Raw genomic sequence first — 21,398 nt, forward strand, 5'->3', positions numbered from 1 at the left:
GAGCAAACTGCTTCGATACTAAACTGTAACTTACCCAAGTTACAGTTAACACTAAGCTGTAAATGGTTCGTAGAGCTAACCGCCTGATACCAAACTGTAACTTACCCAAGTTACAGTTTGACGCTAAGTTTCTGCTGATTCCCAGAGCGAACCGCTCTGATACCAAACTGTAACTTACCCAAGTTACAGTTTGACGCTAAGTTTCTGCAGATTCCCAGAGCGAACCGCTCTGATACCAAACTGTAACGCCTCGCTTTTACAAAAAGCGTAAGTGAAAATTTTTGAATTTTCACGTGACATTACTAACTTATCAGAGTTAAATATTGGCAACGGAATATATATAAATATAATACAGACTTAGGAATTAAGTAACACTTCAAAGCTTCTACTGAAATACCTCAAGATAGATATAATAAGTAAGTCAGCATAATTATTCAAAGTAGTAGTAGTCATGCCTCACAGGGCATAAATAGTCATACAAGCCAAAATATCTAAGGTTTAATGACTACGTAACAGCAGAATTATAAATATTGTCTTTAAACTAAGTTATTGAACTACAACATGGTAGTTCCCAAAAAGGGAGGCGGTCTCGCCTCAAAAACTAGTATCAGGAACCATCTAAGAGTCTGGATAGTCCTGATATTCTTCTTCTTCATATCCTGTATTATCACACAATACGGAGAGGAAAACAACAACACAAAATACTAAAGTGAGTCCGCTGTTTTCAATATTGATATGATTACTGATTTATTTAAGTAAATGCAACACAATGCAATAATATAAAGTAATGACAGTTTTATATGTACAGTTTTATTATAAAATGAATCATGAGCTTCTTGCATTCGATCTTATAGAGACGTAACTCTAACGCATAGATTCAAGGAAACGTGATTCCATTTAATAAAGTCTAGGAAACGTAATTCCTGTCTAACGTGCTATAGGAGACGTAACTCCCGCTTATCGAGTTATAGGAGACGTAACTCCCGTTTAGCGAGTTCTAAGGAGACGTCACTCCTCTAACAATTTATTATCTTTTTGGCACAGGCAGACGTCACTCCCTGTTCCGTAGGCAGACGTAACTCCCTACTTTGTTGTTTATTAATATTTTTGGCTCAGGCAGACGTCACTCCCTGATCCGTTGGCAGACGTCACTCCCAACTTTGTTATAATTAATTCATTAATTAAAATAACAAAATATGCAAATTCCACATGCGCAAACAATTAAATAAAACAGAAACCACAACATTATGGAAATTCAGCATCACCCTCAGTAAGTAATAAATACTTACAGTTCTTTCTTTGCTTCAGAAAAGTGTTCACATAAATATTAGCTGCAGTATAATTTAATACCAATAATAGTGAATTAGTACAATTCACTTATAAACTCATATTAACACTATTTTTATTTTTAACCTTTTAAACCATAACATAATTGCTAAAATCATTTAAACATAATAACAACATATAAAAATGGTTTAATTATAATACCACATATTCCATATGGGCATTATAACAACATTTATAAATAATGACCAAAATACCCTTTTGCATTTTTAAAATATTTATGAACATAAGAATCGTCTTACCAACACTTTTAATCATAAAAGCTATATATTTATATAACATAACCAATTCCAATTGAGCTGAGTAACAACATTAGTATTAGTAATGTCTAAAAATACTTTTAGAATATTGGGCGGCATAACGGCATAATTATGAATAATTCCCTTTATAAAATTTGGCAGAACAACTACGCTTTTATAACTAATGCTTAAAAATACCTTTCAAAACTTTTGACAGCATAACGGCACATTTAAGGAATACCCAATTGAATTTGGGCATCATAATGGCATATTTGGTAACTAAGTGATCAACTTTGAACATAAACACATAATGAACATAATCAAGCCTAAACTAATGAAATCAAAACTTAAAGCATAAAATCAATGAAATTGATGATTGAAAGCTTACCAAAAGACTTCCTAGAACACACTCCAAGCCTTGGACTACACAAAAGCACACAAAAGCACACTTTTCTCTCTCTTTGCCAAGAGTGTGTGTGTGTGAAGCTTGATGGGTTTTTGAATCCTTCTTTAGTTATATTTATAAGGGAATGAATGGCTAGGATCAAGTAGACACTTTTTGATCTAATGGATGAGAGTTAGCCTTATCCTCCAAGGCACATGGGTGTCATTATTACTAAGATAAATATCTACATGCATTTGCATTTCATATGAATTTGCATTTCATGTGAATTTTGGCACATGGGTTTCATCAATACTTAAATCAAATAAAATCAAATAATATCTAATCTAATAAATTCTATTCTAACTAAACTTGACACCCCACAAAATATCTTAAAATCTCAATCATCACAAATCAAATAAAATCAAATCCAATTATAGCAAATATTTCTATCCTAACTAGATTTGGCACATGGGTTTACTAAGAATGAAACTAAGTTATAAATAGGACTAATTGGTTACAAAATATCACAAAATCAATAGGGTGACGTGGCGATGACGTGGCAGAATCTACACATGCATGCTGCCCAGTCCAGGGGCAGTAGAGTCTCGGTCACTTTCGGCAAATCTAGAAAACTCTGATTTTTATGAAATTTTATATGTAGATAGAGGACTCCGATACGAGAGTTTTGGATTTTGAATCGACCAAAACGGAGTTCGTTTGACCCTGTTTCCGTTATTCCAAAGTTTAAGGTCTGTTTGAGTTTTTATTAAACTAAAACTATAAACACTTCTTAATAAATGAATATTTAACTCCACAGATATTCATATTTATTCTTTTACCTTATTAATAGGTCATAAATCATATTTTAAGATATTTTATTTAATATCTTAAAATATGGGGTGTTACATCCCTCCCCTCTTAACAGAATTTCGTCCCCGAAATTCGTAAACGTTATATCGCATAAAGTTTATATTTAGAGAAGATTTAGATTACTAATCTTTATGTCTAGCGATACAAATATCAAGGGTAACATTTTAATTACTAATATTAGGTTATCCTAACCTTGATCATTACGGGATAGGAACGACATAAGAAAATAATGTACATCTTCTTTCTATCAATGATTAATAAAAATATCCTACAAGAAAAATGATGTAAGAAAATATTATGAATTTTTCTTTTTATCAATTATCTCACCATATAATTTTAATAACTAGTGTATCTTATCTAATCCTCTATTGTTGAAATTATATCTACCATTCATAGGTGAGAATCTTATTACTGAGCTTAAAGTCTCGATTTCAATATGGGTTATTCATACTCATCAGAAAGGGTGTAAGAAAATAATGTTTTATCTAGGTACAAAATTTATATAGTACCATGATCTATTTATTGCTCCGTCAAAAATACTATTTTAACCGTTGAATACTATTAGAAATTTAAGTGATTGGCGCAAGTGAAAATGAATGCGAAAGTCCTAAATCATAAATAGTAAGCCAAATGCTATCTATTTAAAGAATGGTACCTGTCGTCGCATCTGTATATTCCTCATCTTCTTCAGCACCACCAGGGATAAGTGAATATACTCGTACTTGGGCAGGATACTGTTGTCGAGATTCGCCTCCTTGGGGATTAGTGATGTCATGGTGTGAGCACCGGAAATTCATGTTGCCTTTTAATTTTTACTTTCGTTGTTCACATGAGAGGCCCTAAGAAATTAATATACCGTTATTGATAACAACTATAGCATCAAGGACCATAGCAATTAAAGCAGGCATGAGAAATATTAGCATATTCTGCACTGTACTAAAATGAAATAGCATAGAAAGCTAGGCACACCATTCTTATAGCATGGATATATGATTATTCTGGATCCCTATCCTACTTTCTGTTTTGTAACAGTCATTTGATTTGGAAGTTTCAATCATGAGATTCTACTTGATTTGTTCTTCTTGTTTATTTGCATTTTTTTTTATTATTTTTTTATTTTATTTTTTTATCATCAACAACCGATGGTAAACATTGTCTAAACAACTTTAAATATTTCTAGAACAAATTTCTTGTATAGATTCATTTTTATGTGATCTATTATCAGCATATTTTTCTTGAAATAATATTTCTGAACGCAAGAAAAACTTGAGACTTAAAAGAGCAAATTCATCAACTACGTGGTTATATTTTACTATCCACATTTATCTTATCGATTTATTTAGCCCTTTTTTTTAATCTTCCTTTTATAGGTAATATTGTTAATTAATAACCTGCATGACGCTTGCCTCTGGATGTTGGTTAAAGGAGGAGAGATTGAAAGTGAAACACAATAGTTTTTTAGGGTGTGAATTTTAAGCCTTTCTATATAAGTTTCTGTATATGTGTTTTACATGAATATACTTATTGTACTTATCCGAAAAAAAATAAAAAATAAAAATTGCATATACTTATTGTAAGCAAAAATATGTGGTAGGTTATTTTCTTAACTACCACACATGCGTTATTATTTTTGAAGGAAAGATATGCACTTCAATTGTTTCCTATTTTATGTTCTTTCGACTTTTAGTTCTATTGTTCTCCTGATTTTTGTGTCGCCATTTACTTGTTTAAGTTTAATTACTTGTAGACATATTTGAGCAAATTTTAGTTAATTTATTTGGGTTTTAATTTTCGTCCCGCATTTCATATTCAAATAATTATTTTGGTTTCCTAAACCAGCATATAGAATGATATTAAAAAATCCCCATGTTTATTCATAGTTATGTTGTATCTCTAAACTCTCAGGGCACCCAAAAACAATAGAAAATTGAACTGCTTTTTTTACAAAAGTTCCGTATCAATCACAAAAACCTTCCTGCAATCACTACAAAAAACACTGCAAATCGCCGCGTGTCTGCAGTACCGGTTACTGTAGACACGCGGCCAGATGGCTGCGTGTTTTTCTGGCCACGGCCGCGTGTATAAATTACACGTGGCCAACTGGTGTTTTTTGAAAAAATATTTTTGGAATTCTTTTTTTTTTAAAAAAAAAAAAAAAAAAAAAACAAACAAATAGTATGTACATGATAATATTACTATGTACCCTATACCAAATTAGAGTTTATAAACAAATTAGTTTGTACAGTACTTGTATTTAAATTTTTTTGAATTTATTTATATAAAAAATTCTTATTATATACCCCAACAATAAATTTGTGCTATATTTAGTATGTATTGTACTTATGGTTATGTTTTAGGGTTTACATGCAGGTTGAGTTTCTTGAATATGGTTTATGCGTTAGGACTTAATTTATTGTATGTGTAGTACATACTCTCAGGGTTAGGGTTCGTAGAACATCCATCTGAATGTGTTGGCCTTGTGGTCCCGATCATTATAGCATACCTTACACAAGTATAAAATTGCATGCCTCTATCATTTGATCCAGTTCAATGTTCAAAACTTGGTCGAACTATCATTTGATCCTAGAGTTAGGGTTTATAACTATATATATAGTATATATATTTAGGGTTAGGGTTTATAGCTATATATAGTACATACACTTAAGATTAGGGTTAAGATTATGGGTTTTAGGGTTCAATTTTATGGTCAGGGTTTAGTATAGTATATATATATATATATTTAGGGTTAGGATTTAGTTTTAATTTATAGTTTACGGTTTAGTTTGATGGCTTAGGGTTTAGCAATTTGTACAGTACATACACTTAGGGTTGCATGTGTTTGTGTTTGTGTTTGTGTTTGTATTTGTATTTGTATTTTAAAACTATCTTGTCATATTTGTATATACATATATATAATATATGCATGCATGCATGCATGTAAACAGCGTGCCGAAACTATATACATTTATAGTTACTTGTATATACCCTAACATTGGGGTTTATGGCTATATATATATATATATATATAGTATACTTATATAGCTATATACAGTATAGCTATATATAGTATATACATTTAGGGTTAGGGTTTATAGATATATATAATAGGTATATACACTTAGTATTAAGGTTTATGTTTATATAGAGTACTAAATGCATAATTAAACCAAATTTGTGCTATATATATATGCATAATTATACGGCGAGGAACAAAAAAAAATATGCAACATAACAAAGTACATACACTTAGGGTTAGGGTTTATGGCTATCTATAGTATATAGACATAGGGTTAGGGGTTATGGGCTACGTGCAATATGTTTATAGTATATTTACGTTTTACGTGTTGAGTACTTTACATATATATGGTATACTTATAAGTAAACCCTAACTCTAATTAGGATTTGCGTTAATGGAATACTAATCTAATAAAACCCTAACCCTATATATATATAGGACCTATATATATATATATATGAACCTTAACACAGACTTAGGGTTTAAGAATTAGTTTTAGGGTTATCGTTTAGGGTTTAGTTTTATGGGTTAGAGTTTACGTAAACCTTAACACTATATATATTACATACACTTAGAGTCGGATTAGGGTTTGTGTTTGTGTTTGTGTTTACAAATACAAATATATATATATAATTTTTCGTTTTTCAAAAAAAAAAAAAAAAAAAAAAAAACAGATAGAGACGTGTATTAGTATACACGTCTCTAATTGGCCGCGTGGTATTACGCCACGCGGCCAATTTTTTGGCCAGGTGACCTGCGCGGGACAATTCCGGCGCGCCACCTGGCCTATTTTTTAAATAAAAAAAAAAAGGGTAGCTTCCTCTGGAAGCTACCATTCTAGATCCACTCTCTCACTCAGCTCTCTCTCTCTCACTCAGCTCTCTCTCTCTCTCCCTCTCTCTCTCCGTCGATCACGCACGTCCGCACCGACCACCGCCCTTCGCTGTCTTCTCCGGCCAGCTCCCTCTCCGGCCGTCACTGCACCACGCGTGCACCAACCTATAGGTGCATGCTCTCTCTCTCTCTCTCTATCTCTCTGTCTCTCTCTCTAGCTCTCCCTCTCTCTCTCTCTCTAACCGAACCACAGTAGGAACCCTAACCCTAGGTCCGGACCTCTCTCTCTCTCTACATCCGTCTCTCTGTCTCTATCTCTCTCTACATCTCTCTCTCTCTCTCTATCTCTCTGTCTCTCTCTCTAGCTCTCGCTCTCTCTATCTCTCTCTCTCTCTCTCTCTCTCTCTCTAACCGAACCACAGTAGGAACCCTAACCCTAGGTATGGACCTCTCTCTATCTACATCCGTCTCTCTGTCTCTATCTCTCTCTACATCTCTCTCTCTCTCTCTCTCTCTCTGTGAAACCTCTCCCGGTCTGTCTCTCTCTCTCTCTCTCTCTCTCTCTCTCTCTGCCTTGTACGTGATTGCTATTTTGGGACTTGTTTTGGGATATTGTTTTGGGACTAATATGTTTTAATGTAGGTACATTTTGGCTAAGGAGCATAAAATACACCCCAAAAAAATATTTGTGAGTAATTTTGGCATTAATTTTTTTTCTTTATTTTTGGCTATAATAAACTTGGTGCATTTAAATTAATTTGTTTAAAATCTGTTTCTAATTGTTTTAATAGTTTCATGTAATAATTGTGGATTTAGCAATTAATAATGGTCTATGCAATGCTGTTAATTTTGTTGGGTTTGAATATCTATTGTTGTGTAATTTTATGTGTTTTGATGTGGTTGGTCGTTATGCATGGAAAATATTCGTACAGTTGTGTTATTTCTCTTTTTTGTAATATGTTTTACTGTACTACGAATTGGTGTGGGGATTATTATTTGTGGCAATTTATGCTAAAACATTTCAACAGATTAAACAATCTCACCATTATTTTATTAACTTCATCATAAAATCAATGATGCAAACCAATAAAATATAAATAAGTATGCGGTACTACTTCGTTTTTTAAGAACAAAAAAAAAAGGTTTAATTGTTCATTTTCAGGTAATTTTTTTACAAACAAAAAAAAAAACATTTCAAAGTAAACTCGCCATCATTTTATAATAAAATGATCGTATCCAACAATTATTGGATAGATACAGAAAATTAAATTTGGCCACCGTCTACCATTTATAATAATTTCTTTTATTATTCAATTTATAACAAAGTTCTAAACAATAAACCCTAAACCCTAAATCAAAACCAATACAAAAATCCCTATACTCTAATCTCAAAACCAAACCCCTAAACTTTATACTCTAAAAAACAAGCAAAAACCATAAACCCTAAATCCTAACCCAAAATACCGTACACCCTAAAAACCCTAAACCCTACAAAAGAGTGAGATTTTTTTTTTTTATTATTAGATTTTTATTTTAGTTAAACCCTAAACCCTAACCTTAAAACCCTAACCCTAAAAATTAAACCCTAAAAACCTAAACCCTAACCTTAACTCTAACCCTAAAAACTAAACCCTAACCTTAAAACCCTAACCCTAAAAATTAGAACCCTAAAAACCTAAACCCTAACCTTTTTAACCCTAACCCTAAAAACTAAACCCTAACCTTAAAACCCTAACCCTAAAAACTAAACCCTAAAAACCTAAACCTTAACCTTAAAACCCTAACCCTACAAACTAAACCCTAAAAACCTAAACTATAAACCTTAAAAAAAAAAAAAAAAAAAAAAAAAAAAAAAAAAAAAAACCCAAAACCCTAACCCTACAAACTAAACCCTAAAAACCTAAAACCCTAAACCTAAAAAAAAAAAAAAAAAACCAAAAACCCTAAACCCTAAAAAAAAAAAAAAGAATATTAAAAAACAAAAAAGAAAAAAGAGACAGATCTTTTTTTTTTTTTTTATAACTTTTTTATGGTAAGGTAAACCCTAAACCCGAACCTTAAAACCCTAACCTTAAAAACTAAACCCTAACAACCTAAACCCTAACCTTAAAACCCTAACCCTAAAAACTAAACCCTAAAAACATAAACCCTAACCTTAAAACCCTAAAACCTAAACCCTAAACCCAAAACCCTAACCTTAAAACCCTAACCCTAACCCTAAAAACTAAACCCTAAAAACCTAAACCCTAACCTTAAAACCCTAAAATCTAAACCCTAAACCCTAACCTTAAAACCCTAACCCTAAAAACCTAAACCCTAACCTTTTTAACCCTAACCCTAAAAACTAAACCTTCAAAACCTAAACCCAAACCTTTTTAACCCTAACCCTAAAAACTAAACCCTAACAGCCTAAATCCTAAACTTAAAACCCTAACCCTAAAAACTAAACCCTAAAAACCTGTTTCCTAACCTTAAAACCCTAAAACCTAAACCCTAAACCCTAAACCCTAACCTTAAAACCCTAACCCTAAAAACCTAAACCACAACCTTTTTAACCCTAACCCTAAAAACTAAACCTTAAAAACCTAAACCCTAACCTTTTTAACCCTAACCCTAACAACCTAAACCCTAACCTTAAAACCCTAACCCTAAAAACTAGAACCCTAAAAACCTAAACCCTAACCTTTTTAACCCTAACCCTAAAAACTAGACCTTAAAATCCTAAACCCTAACCTTTTTAACCCTAACCCTAAAAACTAAACCTTAAAAACCTAAACCCTAACTTTTTTAACCCTAACCCTAAAAACTAAACCCTAACAACCTAAACCCTAACCTTAAAACCCTAACCCTAAAAACTAAACCCTAACAACCTAAACCCTAACCTTAAAACCCTAACCCTAAATACTAAACCCTAACCTTAAAACCCTAAACCCTAAACCCTAACCTTAAAACCCTAACCCTAAAAACTAGAACCCTAAAAACCTAAACCCTAACCTTTTTAACCCTAACCCTAAAAACTAAACCTTAAAAACCTAAACCCTAACCTTTTTAACCCTAACCCTAAAAACTAAACCCTAAACCCTAAAAACTAAACCTTAAAAACCTAAACCCTAACCTTTTTAACCCTAAACCCTAAAAACTAAACCTTAAAAACCTAAACCCTAACCTTTTTAACCCTAACCCTAAAAACTAAACCCTAACAACCTAAACCCTAACCTTAAAACCCTAACCCTAAAAACTAAACCCTAAAAACCTAAACCCTAACCTTAAAACCCTAAAACCTAAACCCTAAACCCTAAACCCTAAACCCTAACCTTAAAACCCTAACCCTAAAAACCTAAACCCTAACCCTAAAAACTAAACCTTAAAAACCTAAACCCTAACCTTTTTAACCCTAACCCTAAAAACTAAACCCTAACAACCTAAACCCTAACCTTTTTAACCCTAAACCCTAAAAAAAGAAACCTTAAAACCCTAAACCCTAAATAAAGAAAGAAGAATATTAAAAAAGAAAAAAATAAAAAAGAGAGAGATCTCTTTTTTTTTAATTACTTTTTTATGGTGAGGTAAACCCAAACCCTAACCCTACAAACTAAACCCTAAAAACCTAAAACCCTAAACCCTAAAAAAAAAAAAATCAAAAACCCTAAACCCTAAAAAAAGAAAGAAGAATATTAAAAAATATAAAAGAAAAAGGTTCGAGATCTCTTTTTTTTTTTATTACTATTTTATTTTAGTTAAACCCTAAAACCCTACACCCTAAAAACCCTAAACCCTACAAATATTAAAACCTAAACCCTAAACCCTAACCCTAAAAACTAAACCCTTAAAAACCTAAACCCTAACCTTAAAACCTAAAAAAAAAAAAAAAAAAAAAAACCCTAAACCCTAAAAAAAATATGAAAAAACGATACTTTGAGTTAACTGTTTAAAACAAACATTAAACAAACAAGCACTTTATTTGCTGTAATCAAATAACATATTTCGTTTCAGACTGTTAACTCACGTACAGAGGAATATGGACAAGTCGTGGATGTCAGCACCTAGGGGTACGACACAGTATAACGACGGGTGTAGAGCGTTCGTGGCATTCGCCGTTCGTAACTGTAGGGCTGCTGATGGCAAAATTTACTGCCCATGTAAGTACTGCCAGAATAATCAGCGGCACCCCCCAGATTACGTTCTTGCCCACCTGATAGGGGGAAGGGAATGTCCACAGGATACGGTTTCTGGTATATGCACGGTGAGACTACCCTAAACCCTGCTGCTCCTGTTCAGGGTCACGACCATCCCAGTGTCACAGATACGGCTGCCCGTGGCATTGAACATGTAGAAGTCACAGAACAAGGCGGAGACCTGGAACAAGGTGGTGACATGCACGCCATGTTGCGTGATGCCTTCGGCGTGCACGAAGTAGGTGAAACCGATCATGTTGGCCAGCTCGGAGAAGTAAATGAAGGAACCTCTGCAAGGGACAGATTGAAGTACCTTGAGTTGTTGAAGACTGCCGACAAGCCACTTCACCCCTGTACAAAGCACAGTAAATTGAGTGCTACTGTACATTTCTACAACTTGAAGTGCATTGGAGGTATTAGTAATAAGATTTTTTCTGATATTCTTGAGCTTGTCAGTCAGTTATTGCCTCCTTGCGATGAGGCCTTGCCGGTTAATACGTACGAGGCGAAGAAATTCCTCAGTTCCATAGGTCTCGGGTATGAGAAGATTTCGGCGTGCCGTAATGACTGTATGTTATTCTGGAAAGACAATAAAGACCTAGATACCTGCACCGTATGTGGAGAATCTAAGTGGATGGCTGATATACATTTAGATCAGGATGGTGAGGTAATATCGTCGAGGAAAAAACGTCTAGTGAAGGTGTTGAGATGGTTTCCACTCATCCCACGGCTACAGAGGTGATAAGCGTTGAATGTTATACATTCAAGCTCCTTAACTTATATATGTTAATTCCTTAGCATTGTTATTTGTTTGATTTTGTGTTGTTTTATTGTTTTCAGGTTTTAAATAAAGATGAAATTAATTCCATGCTTTTTGGGCTTAAAGTACACTTTGAGAAGACTTGGAAGATATGTTTAAGCTTAACCAATCATAATAAAATTGATGTGGTCTTTTGTTTACCAAAATATATCAATAATAAAAAACCACTCGCAATAGGACGAATCCTTGTAGGATAAGGCTATAGAGAGGGTGTCGAACCTCAAGGACTACAGGGGTATTGCTATCAAGTTTATGAAGATTAAAAATAACTAATGAAAAGATTGTTGAATTTGTAATTAACTAAAGTGCATAAAAATAAACGTAAAAGAGAATTGAAATATAAGAGAGAGAAAAAGAGTAGAGTATTGACTTCACCGCTATCCGCACATCAATGGTTAATCATATTTAATTAGAGAAATTCATTCTATGCATGCTATAAATAAACAAGAAATTACCATATTAAAGCATAAGTATAATCCATCTTCAGTTGGCACGGACCGTCCACCTAACCACTAAGATGCGGTACGACCCGTCTTCCCTAGGCATGGATTAGCTACGTCTTTAATAGGATACATACAATCAATGAAAAAGTATAACCCATCTTCGGTTGGCACGAATCGTCTACCTAAATTACACTAAACTAGGGTGTAGTACGATTCGTCTTCCCTAGGCATGGCCTATCTAATCCTCTTGATCATATGTCAATTAAACCCGTTGTATAATCATCATTCTCATAATCACAGAAAATAAGAATGATTTGAGTTCAATAAAGGTAAAAAGCTTTCTAAGACAAGAGAAGAATTCTACCAATATTGATTATGAATTGAAGAACAATTGCATTAAAAGATGAAGAACAATATCAAATTGTAGCAATTCTCATAATTATACAACCAACATGCATAAACTAAAATTCTCTAAATTAAAATACAATCAAACCATTGTGCTTGGATAGGGCTACATCAATACCCTACAAAGGTTTTTAGCCGCTCATGAAGTTGCTGCAATGGCCTCTTGCCATGATTACTTCTCTTCAACTCTTCAAGCCTTCAAGAAGTTTTTCTCTGAATTTTCTCTAGGTAGCAGTGTCTTTTTTCAATGTTTAGAGGCCTAGAAGCTCTTGCAATTCCAGAAAAATCGTCTCTTGAGTCTTCTTGTCCAAGTAGGAGATTGAAACTTCAATCCAAGTAGGAAAAGGATTCCAAATTTGGCCAGAATTGTGGTCCTTTATTGCGAGGCGATTTTGATATAGTAAACGTCCGAATTTAGGAAAAGCTATTTCCAACACCACCAATTTTATTACAATCCGATGTCTGACGCAAAAGTTATGATTCAAACACTGAGACATATGCAGAATCCAAATTTGAATCCAATCCGATTTTTGACTCTTAGTAGAGAAATTCCGATTTAATCCTTCACTTGATTTGATTAAACTTAACCACATCATATAGGTATTCTATTATGATTGGTTAAGCTTAAACATATCTTCCAAGTCTTCTCAAAGTGTACTTTAAGCCCAAAAAGCATGGAATTAATTGCATCTTTATTTAAAACCTGAAAACAATAAAACAACACAAAATCAAACAAATAACAATGCTAAGGAATTAACATATATAAGTTAAGGGGCTTGAATGTGTAACATTCGACGCTTATCAAGAGGTTATTCATGTCGGAGCACACTGCGCACAATATGAGATGGCATGCAGAAGGCCGCACTAGGGACGGCATATTGAGGCACCCCGCGGACGGTGAGGCATGGAGATCGTTCGACACTCTACATCCGGATTTTATGGTAGACAGTAGGAACGTGCGGCTTGGACTGACAGCAGATGGATTCAATCCATTTGGGAACATGAGTACATCCCACAGCACATGGCCCGTATTGCTTGTACTGTACAATTTGCCTCCTTGGATGTGCATGAAACAGACGTCGTTCATCCTGTCACTGGTTATCCCCGGACCGAGCTCACCTGGTATGGATATCAACGTCTACCTTCACCCACTGATTGATGAGCTGTTGGAGCTGTGGGATGTAGGGATACGAACACTAGATGCTGCGAAGATGGAGAATTTTAATATGCGAGCTCAGTTGATGTGGACAATAAACGACTTCCCGGCGTATGCAGATTTATCCAGTTGGCCTAACAAAGGTGTGAAGGCATGTCCTTGTTGCATGCGTTCGACACGTTCTAAACATTTGAAGAACGGTTGTAAATTTTGTTACATGGGACACAGGAGGTACTTGCCAACTGAACATCTGTGGCAGCTGAACAGAAGAACGTTTGATGGGACTGAGGAGTTAGAATGTGCTCCTGATGTGCCTTGTGGGGACGAGATCCTCCAACAGTTGGATGGAGTTGCGTTTGGGGATGAGAACGCGGGTAAGACGAGACGGAAGAAGCGGAAGATGGGTGCACGGGGTGCTGATGATGTTGTGTGGAAGAAGAAAAGTATTTTCTTTAGATTGCCGTACTGGAAGGACAATTTGCTTCAGCACAATCTTGATGTCATGCACATAGAGAAAAATGTCATGGACAATATACTTGTAACTATTTTGGACATCAAAGGGAAAACGAAGGACAACTTGGCAGCTCGGTTGGATTTGCAGGAGATGGGGTTGAGACCTAAATTGCATCCGTTCACCGCCGCAAATGGTAAAACATATATACCCGCGGCTTGTCACACGATGTCCAGGGAGGATAAAGAAAGCTTTTTAAAGGTTCTTCGAAATGTGAGAGTTCCAGACGGATATGCCTCGAACATTTCACGGTGTGTTCGGATGAAGGACCGTACAATTTCAGGGTTAAAAAGTCATGATAGCCACATTCTGATGCAGCAACTTCTACCAATTGCATTGCGTCAGTCACTGCCAGACAAAGTGGTTAGACCTATCGTTGAGATGTCAACATTTTTCAGAGGCATATGCTCGATCAAGCTAACTCAAGCTGAGATGGACCGACTGCAGGGTGACGTCTGTATCACACTATGCAAGCTGGAACAGGTATTTCCTCCTAGGTTTTTTACTAGCATGGTCCACTTGGTCGTGCATCTTGTGCGCGAGTGTAGACTCGGCGGACCCGTTCAATATAGGTGGATGTACCTAGCAGAGAGGTAAAATTTCGCAGAAAATATATATATATATATATATATATTTTCATGTAACTCGTGGCATTAAACGGGGACAAGCCCTTAATGTTTATGTGTGTGCACTAGGAGTCTTGGGGGTTTCAAGTCGAATGTGCGCAACAAAGCGGCTCCTGAGGGGTGCATTGCGGAAGGTTACATAGCGACCGAGCTAGTAACGTTCTGTTCGAGATATCTAGAAAATGCACCAACCTTCCACAACAGACCTTTGAGAAATCCTGATGGTTCCAAGGGGGCGGGAACGCGAGTTTGCTTGAACCGGTTGACGATGCATCAGATTCATCGTTATATTGTGTTCAACTCTGAAGAGTTTCTCAATTTGCGAATGTAAGTAGTGTTTACATATTGAACCGGATTCAAATGATATAATTGATAATAATTAGTTTTTTAATTATATCCGCTGAATGTAGGATGCACAAAGACGCTATTAGGCGATCATGCGTTAGGGGTCGCATCACGGACGCTCTAATTGAAGCCCAACATCATGAGCAGTTCTGCGAGTGGTACCGCGCATATGTAAGGAAATAGTGGTATTTTGGTATATAATATTTACCTATGTTCAGTGTCATTTTAAGATAGGGTTCGACAATATGCCGCTATTAACCGATGTATTCTTTTAATATATGAAATGATAACATAGGTTGATGGCCTTGACGATCAACGTAGGGAGGAATTGGGGCAGAAATTGGTTATGCGCAGTAGGGGGTTGAAGGAGACAGCAGTGAAGTATAACAGGTACGTGGTAAACGGGAAACTGTTCCGCACGCTAGCCCATGATGTGGGAAGGAGGACTCAGAACAGCGGCATATGTGTGCCAACCGTTGAATGCGAAACCTACTACGGGCAATTAACCGATGTAGTTGAGGTCAAGTACTACGATAGGACTACGTACGTCCTATTTAAGTGCAATTGGGCGGACCCCACGATGGACAGAGGATTCAGAGTCGACGATTATGGCCTAGCGTTTGTCAACTTCACTCACCTCGTCCACAGGGGAGAACTGCTTACTGACGAGCCTTACGTGCTTACATCTCAGGTAGACCAAGTGTTTTATGTCAAGGATGGAAGGAACCCAAACTGGGTTTGTGCCGTGAGGACTAAACCGCACAACGTGTACGATGTTGGTTAAGGGGAAGGGAGTAGTGATGCAGATAATGCATATCACGAGTGTGTACCGCTCGTACTACCCACTGATGACCTGCATGATATGAATGATGAATTCGATCACGACAAGCCCGACATTGATCCGATTGAAGCTCCTGTTATACAATGATTGCTATATTTATTGTTGGTACAATTCGCTTAAACTCAAAATACTTTCTTATTTTGCATATAGCTCATTGTATAATATGCATATTCTTTTTTAATATCAAAACTAATACGAATTTCAAATAATTTGTCTACATTTTTGTTCGCAGGTTTCGATGGACCAGAGACCCCCTACTTGCGCACATCGTGCACCATGCCTACCCGTGCCTTGCACGACTACATCCACACCGGCGATGTCAGCGGCACTACATACCACACCCTGGCCACACCACCCGGACGCCGTTTATAGACCATTGCCCCCGGGTACGGCGGGGATGAGCTCGTCAGATCCCGGGCAGACGAGCGCAGCTGGATATTCTCCTTCTCCATACCCGCCTACGTCCACACCGGCGATGTCAGCGGCACTACATACTACACCGTGGCCACACCACCCGGACGCCGTTTATAGACCATTGCCCCCGGGTACGGCGGGGATGAGCAGGTCAGATCCCGGCCAGACGAGCTCAGCTGGATATTCTCCTTCTCCATACCCGACGTTCTCGCAGTTGGGGATCACCTCATCAGGTCATATTGATCGATGGTGGGCGCGAGAGTGTCATGATCTGAGCAGATTCCCGTTGTACTATCCATAACCCCTTACACCACCTATGCCAGTCAACCCTGATAGTGAGACTCAGGATGACAGATTCCCGCTGTCACAGCGGGGGGGGATGCCTATGCCGGCTATGCGGTCAGGACAGATGTCGGTACCGGCAGGGGGCTAGGGCCCGGCACCTGGGGAGAGCCAGGTGCCTGTTTATGGACAGAGCCAGTTGCCGCTTTCTGGGGAGAGTCAGGACCCAGATGTGGGGGAGAGCCAGATGCCCCATGAGGGGGACGATGTGATGTTGGGTCTTGATCAGTTGGCCCATGATGTCCCCCAGGATATGCCTTCGGATGACGATCATCATGATGAGCCTCACCCGGCAAATGAGGTAGGCGAGGAGCATGCTGGCGACCCAGCGACCGAGCGCATAGTGATCGACCATATTCGGCTGATGGGTAAGTACATTTTTATACATCATTATATCTTAATTTAGTAAGTTCGTATAATATTTAAATTGAATTTTTAATTTATTAATATAATTAAGTTATTTAGTGTTAATATATTAACGTTTTATATTTATTGACTAGGGTATAACCCAGACGGGAGCATCTATTTTGAGGTGATTAAGGACCCAGAGAGAAATTGGGTGCTCCCGAGGGGGAAGAAAGTTGTGTTGCAGTACAATGCTGCAACACAACCCGTGGGACGAGCATGCAATCGTTATAGACGGGTTGCGGGCAAGCTTTTACGGAGCGGGTCCCACATTCACTTGCGGGACGAATGGGCAAAGGTAGATAAGTAGATTAAGCGGGCTATGTGGGATGCCATAATGGTATGTGTATGAAACTAATATATGTATTTAGTGAAATTAAAGTTAAGATTAAGTTTTTGTTGAACTGCTAAAATTAATCCTTAAATTGAATGTGCAGCAAGAATTTTATGTACCCGTATCCGTTGACCAGCGTCTGGCACAGAACGAATTCTGGGGTGATATGGGCTGTAAGCACCGTTCGTGGAAGTCGAAGTTGAGGACCCAGCTAAATATTCGAGACGGTGACACGCCATTGACAATACTTGCGAGAATGCCAGATACGTTTTTTGATAAGTATGACCAAACGGATGTGGAGGACGTACTGCACGAGTGGTGCACAAAAAGAAATCAGGTATGTAGGTCTTTGAATGTATTACTATAATGTTGTGTTTTTTTAATAAACAGTTCATTTAATCATAGCACATAAGTAATTAAGTGTGTCAATTCTTACATTTTTTTTTGGAATGTTCAATGCAAAGGCGAGGTCGGAACGAATGAAGCGGCTGCGGGAGCAGAATGACATCCCCCATAGTCTGGGGTCCAAAAGTTATGCCAGATTTAATCACGATGAGGTATGAAACAATATGTAAATGTTTTAATTCTTATTTGTGCGTAATTGTTCTTTCTTAACATTAAATGAATATCCAATGTTTGTTATATATTTATACTATATGGCGACAGGCATCTACATCTGGCACGCCCCCCACTCGCGCCGAGTCGTTTGTGAAGACGCACATAAGGAAAGACGACACTTATCTGAACAAGCGAACACGGGACCTATGCGTATGCTACTGTTCTATGTTATTAATATTTATTAGTTATGTGTGTGATAAAGTATTTATTAATTACCAGTGTATTGTATGTTGACGACGTACAGGAGCGGATGACACAGAGTTTGTCCACTGATCCTGCTGCCACGGATCCCGTTTCATCAAATACGGTGCGTTGGGCACCTGGCGACGCGTACGAGCAGGCAGTTGGGCGACCCGAGTATGGGGGTAGGGTTCGGCAGGTTGGGCCGAACGTTACTCCTGTTCGCGGGACTTGTTTCTCATATAGGGCCCGCACACGGGGGGGACCGGCCGGGGCACGTCTCAGGATTGGGCTGCCCACAAAATTGCGGAGATGGATATCATGTTACGGGCCGAGAGAGAGAGGAATGACGGGTTGGAGGGCATAGTGCGGGCCGAGAGAGAGCAGGCTGACAGCATGGAGCAGCGCATACGACAGTTTGATGCTATGGAGCAGCGCATGCGACAGTTTGAGGCCTTCATGTCCTCTACAGGATTATCGTTCGTATGCCCTGGTGCTCAGCAGTCTTCACCTGCACACGTAGGTAGTACGTCGTCTGTTAGTAGTGCGCCTGCAGGTATGGTTCATATTATGTATACACTTAGGTTTATTTTTAATTTGTTCTCATTACTTGTTTAAATTTGCATATAATATTATATAGGTTAATTATTTTTATTACTTGCAGGTAATGTGACAACGATTGGTCCATTGTCGCCTGTTGGACAATTGCTGAGCCAACAATCCCCTCTCGGGACTCCATCGCCCGTTACACCATCTCTTGCGGGACAATCGCCGGTTGGCGAGTTCACGTCTGGGACTGCACCTCGTGATCCGCAGCGACGTTCTCCAGATTTGTAGATATTTTGTGTATTTTTTTTTTGTTAGTAACGAATAACTTTATTAGATCAAGATTTTCAAATTTGTTAATATTGTTGTGTAAGTATTTGTTGTTAGTAACGAATATATTTATTAGTACATGGTATTCAAATTTTTAAATATTGTTGTTTTGATTAATTTATGTAATTTGATTTTGTGATATTTTTGGTTAAAATAATTTTGGAGAATTTTAGTAAATATATATATATATATTAAATAAAAAGAAATTAAAAAACAGAATTAAATATTAAGAAAAAAATTTCACAGTTGGCCGCGTGTATTAATGTACGCGCGGCCAACAGTTAGCCGCGTGTATTATTATACACGCGGCCAATTGGCCACGTGTATATTAATACACGCGGCCAACTGTTGGCCGCGTGTATTTTAATACGCGCGGCCAATTGTGCAATTAGTGTCACCCGGATTCACCACGTGTATTTACGTGGCCACTTGCACGTGGCTAACAGTTCGCCATGTGTACAGTGACCGTACACGTGGCGAATTGCAAGTGGCAAAAAACATTTTTTTTTGTAGTGAATGTATGGTCAAGGATCCTGCATTTTCACATTAAAAAAAAAAAAAAAAAAAAAAAAAAAAAAAAAAAAAAAAAAACTGACGTAAGCTTGCATGTATTCTACCAAATGAGATCTAGCTCAAATGGCTTCTCTTATGGTGTTGAGGGTGAACTTTATGGGTTCTATTGGGTGTGCATAGTCGGCCTACCGTTAAAAACAAAAAAGGAGTAGGGCAAAGTATACATATCTCCCTCAAATTATCATTCAATTGTCAATGTATCCCCTAAACTACCAATTATGTCAATATCTCTCTTCAAACTATCAAAAAATGTCAATGTCCCCCTTAAGACCAACAAAAAAACAAAATTGACCCTAAGTTTTTTTGAATAAGACAAATGTCCTTATAAATTTGGGAAAAAAAAAAACTAAAAAAAATCATTTTTAAAAAAACAAATTAAAGAAAAAACGAAAAGAAAATTTAAAAAAAGAACGATTTTTTTAAAAAAATAAAAATAAAACAAACGAAAAAATAACTGAAAAATTATAAAACAAAAAAAAAAAAAAAAAAAAAAAAAAAAGGAAGCAAAAAGCAAAAACAAAACAAACCAAAAAGAAAAACCAGTTTTTTTATTAATTTTTTTTTTTAAAAAAAATAACTGAAAATTATAAAATCATTTTTTTATAAATGAAAAAATACCTGAAAATTATAAAAACATTTTTTTAAAAAAAAAAATAAAAAAGAAAAAAAAATATAAAAATCAGTTTTGAATTTTTATTATTTTTTTGTATAAATTTTTGTTATTTTATATTTTTTTTAATAATTTTTTAGTTTTTATTTTGTTTTAATAATTTTGTAAAGGGTATTTTTGTCATTAGGGGGATATTGACTTTTTTTTTGTAGTTTAAGAGAGGATTGACATAATTAGTAATTCGGGGGGTACATTAACAATATGGTGGTAATTTGTGGAGGTTGTGTACTTTTCCCAAAGGGGTATCTTATTGATCAAGCATTCAATATTTAACTATTTGTTTGTTGGAGTTGACCATGTTGCAAATATGAAATTATTAAAGGATATTTGCTAATATTTTGTTTTCTCTATTTTCGGTTTAACCAAAAACAAAAACATTAACAAACAACTCAAAACACAAGATAATTTCAAAATGCAACACACTTATGATAAATCTGTATTCTTCTCTTACTGTAAGAATATTTCGACAAAACAAGTGCTTAACTTTTGCAGAGATAAGCACCTGTTTTGTCGACAAAACAGGCTAGGAATGGCCTGAGTTACGGAGCTAGTGAACTCAACCCGGTCCAATGCCTTCTCCTAAATCCAAGACAAGTCCTCTTCTTTCTCTCGTCACTGCCTCTCTCACTCTCTCAAATTTCTCTCTTGTTTCGCTCTCAAGAACCGATGGGTGAAGCTTGAGTTGCTTTAATTTCAGTTTTTCGATGAATACCCATAAAATTGTAGCTGCCTTTGACACACCCATTAATTGTTTTGGTTGATACTTAGTTGATTTGAGGATTTGAGGGGAACCGAAAATCCCCTACATATTGTAAATTTCTTATTAATAATTGGTTGATGGATGATTGAGTGACTTTTTTTTTTTTTTTTGGTGTAATCACTAGTTGAGGATCAAATTTTGGCATTTAAATGATTGAAATTGATTGTGGTTTTCATGGGTTTTATGGTTTCTAATGGTGTAGGGAAAAGGGTTGTG

General features: G+C 36.4%; 1 protein-coding gene and 1 long non-coding RNA gene across 2 annotated transcripts; one reads left to right on the forward strand and one right to left on the reverse strand.

Moving 5' to 3' along the window:
* Positions 1-443: 443 nt before the first annotated feature.
* On the reverse strand, positions 444-2,067 carry LOC133867732 (uncharacterized). Its single transcript, XR_009900154.1, has 3 exons — positions 1,972-2,067; positions 1,290-1,331; positions 444-659 (listed from the first exon to the last, which is right to left on the reverse strand). It is a non-coding gene; the product is annotated as an uncharacterized LOC133867732 (long non-coding RNA).
* Positions 2,068-10,898: 8,831 nt separating this feature from the next.
* Positions 10,899-19,211, forward strand: LOC133858792 (uncharacterized). Its single transcript, XM_062294251.1, has 2 exons — positions 10,899-11,054; positions 18,968-19,211. Exons 1-2 carry the CDS (start codon positions 10,925-10,927, stop codon positions 19,138-19,140), a joined length of 303 nt encoding a protein of 100 aa, XP_062150235.1. The 5' UTR covers positions 10,899-10,924; the 3' UTR covers positions 19,141-19,211.
* The last annotated feature ends 2,187 nt before the right edge of the window (positions 19,212-21,398 follow it).

The sequence above is a fragment of the Alnus glutinosa genome, chromosome 1, assembly GCF_958979055.1.
Source record: "Alnus glutinosa chromosome 1, dhAlnGlut1.1, whole genome shotgun sequence".
NCBI lineage: Eukaryota > Viridiplantae > Streptophyta > Magnoliopsida > Fagales > Betulaceae > Alnus > Alnus glutinosa.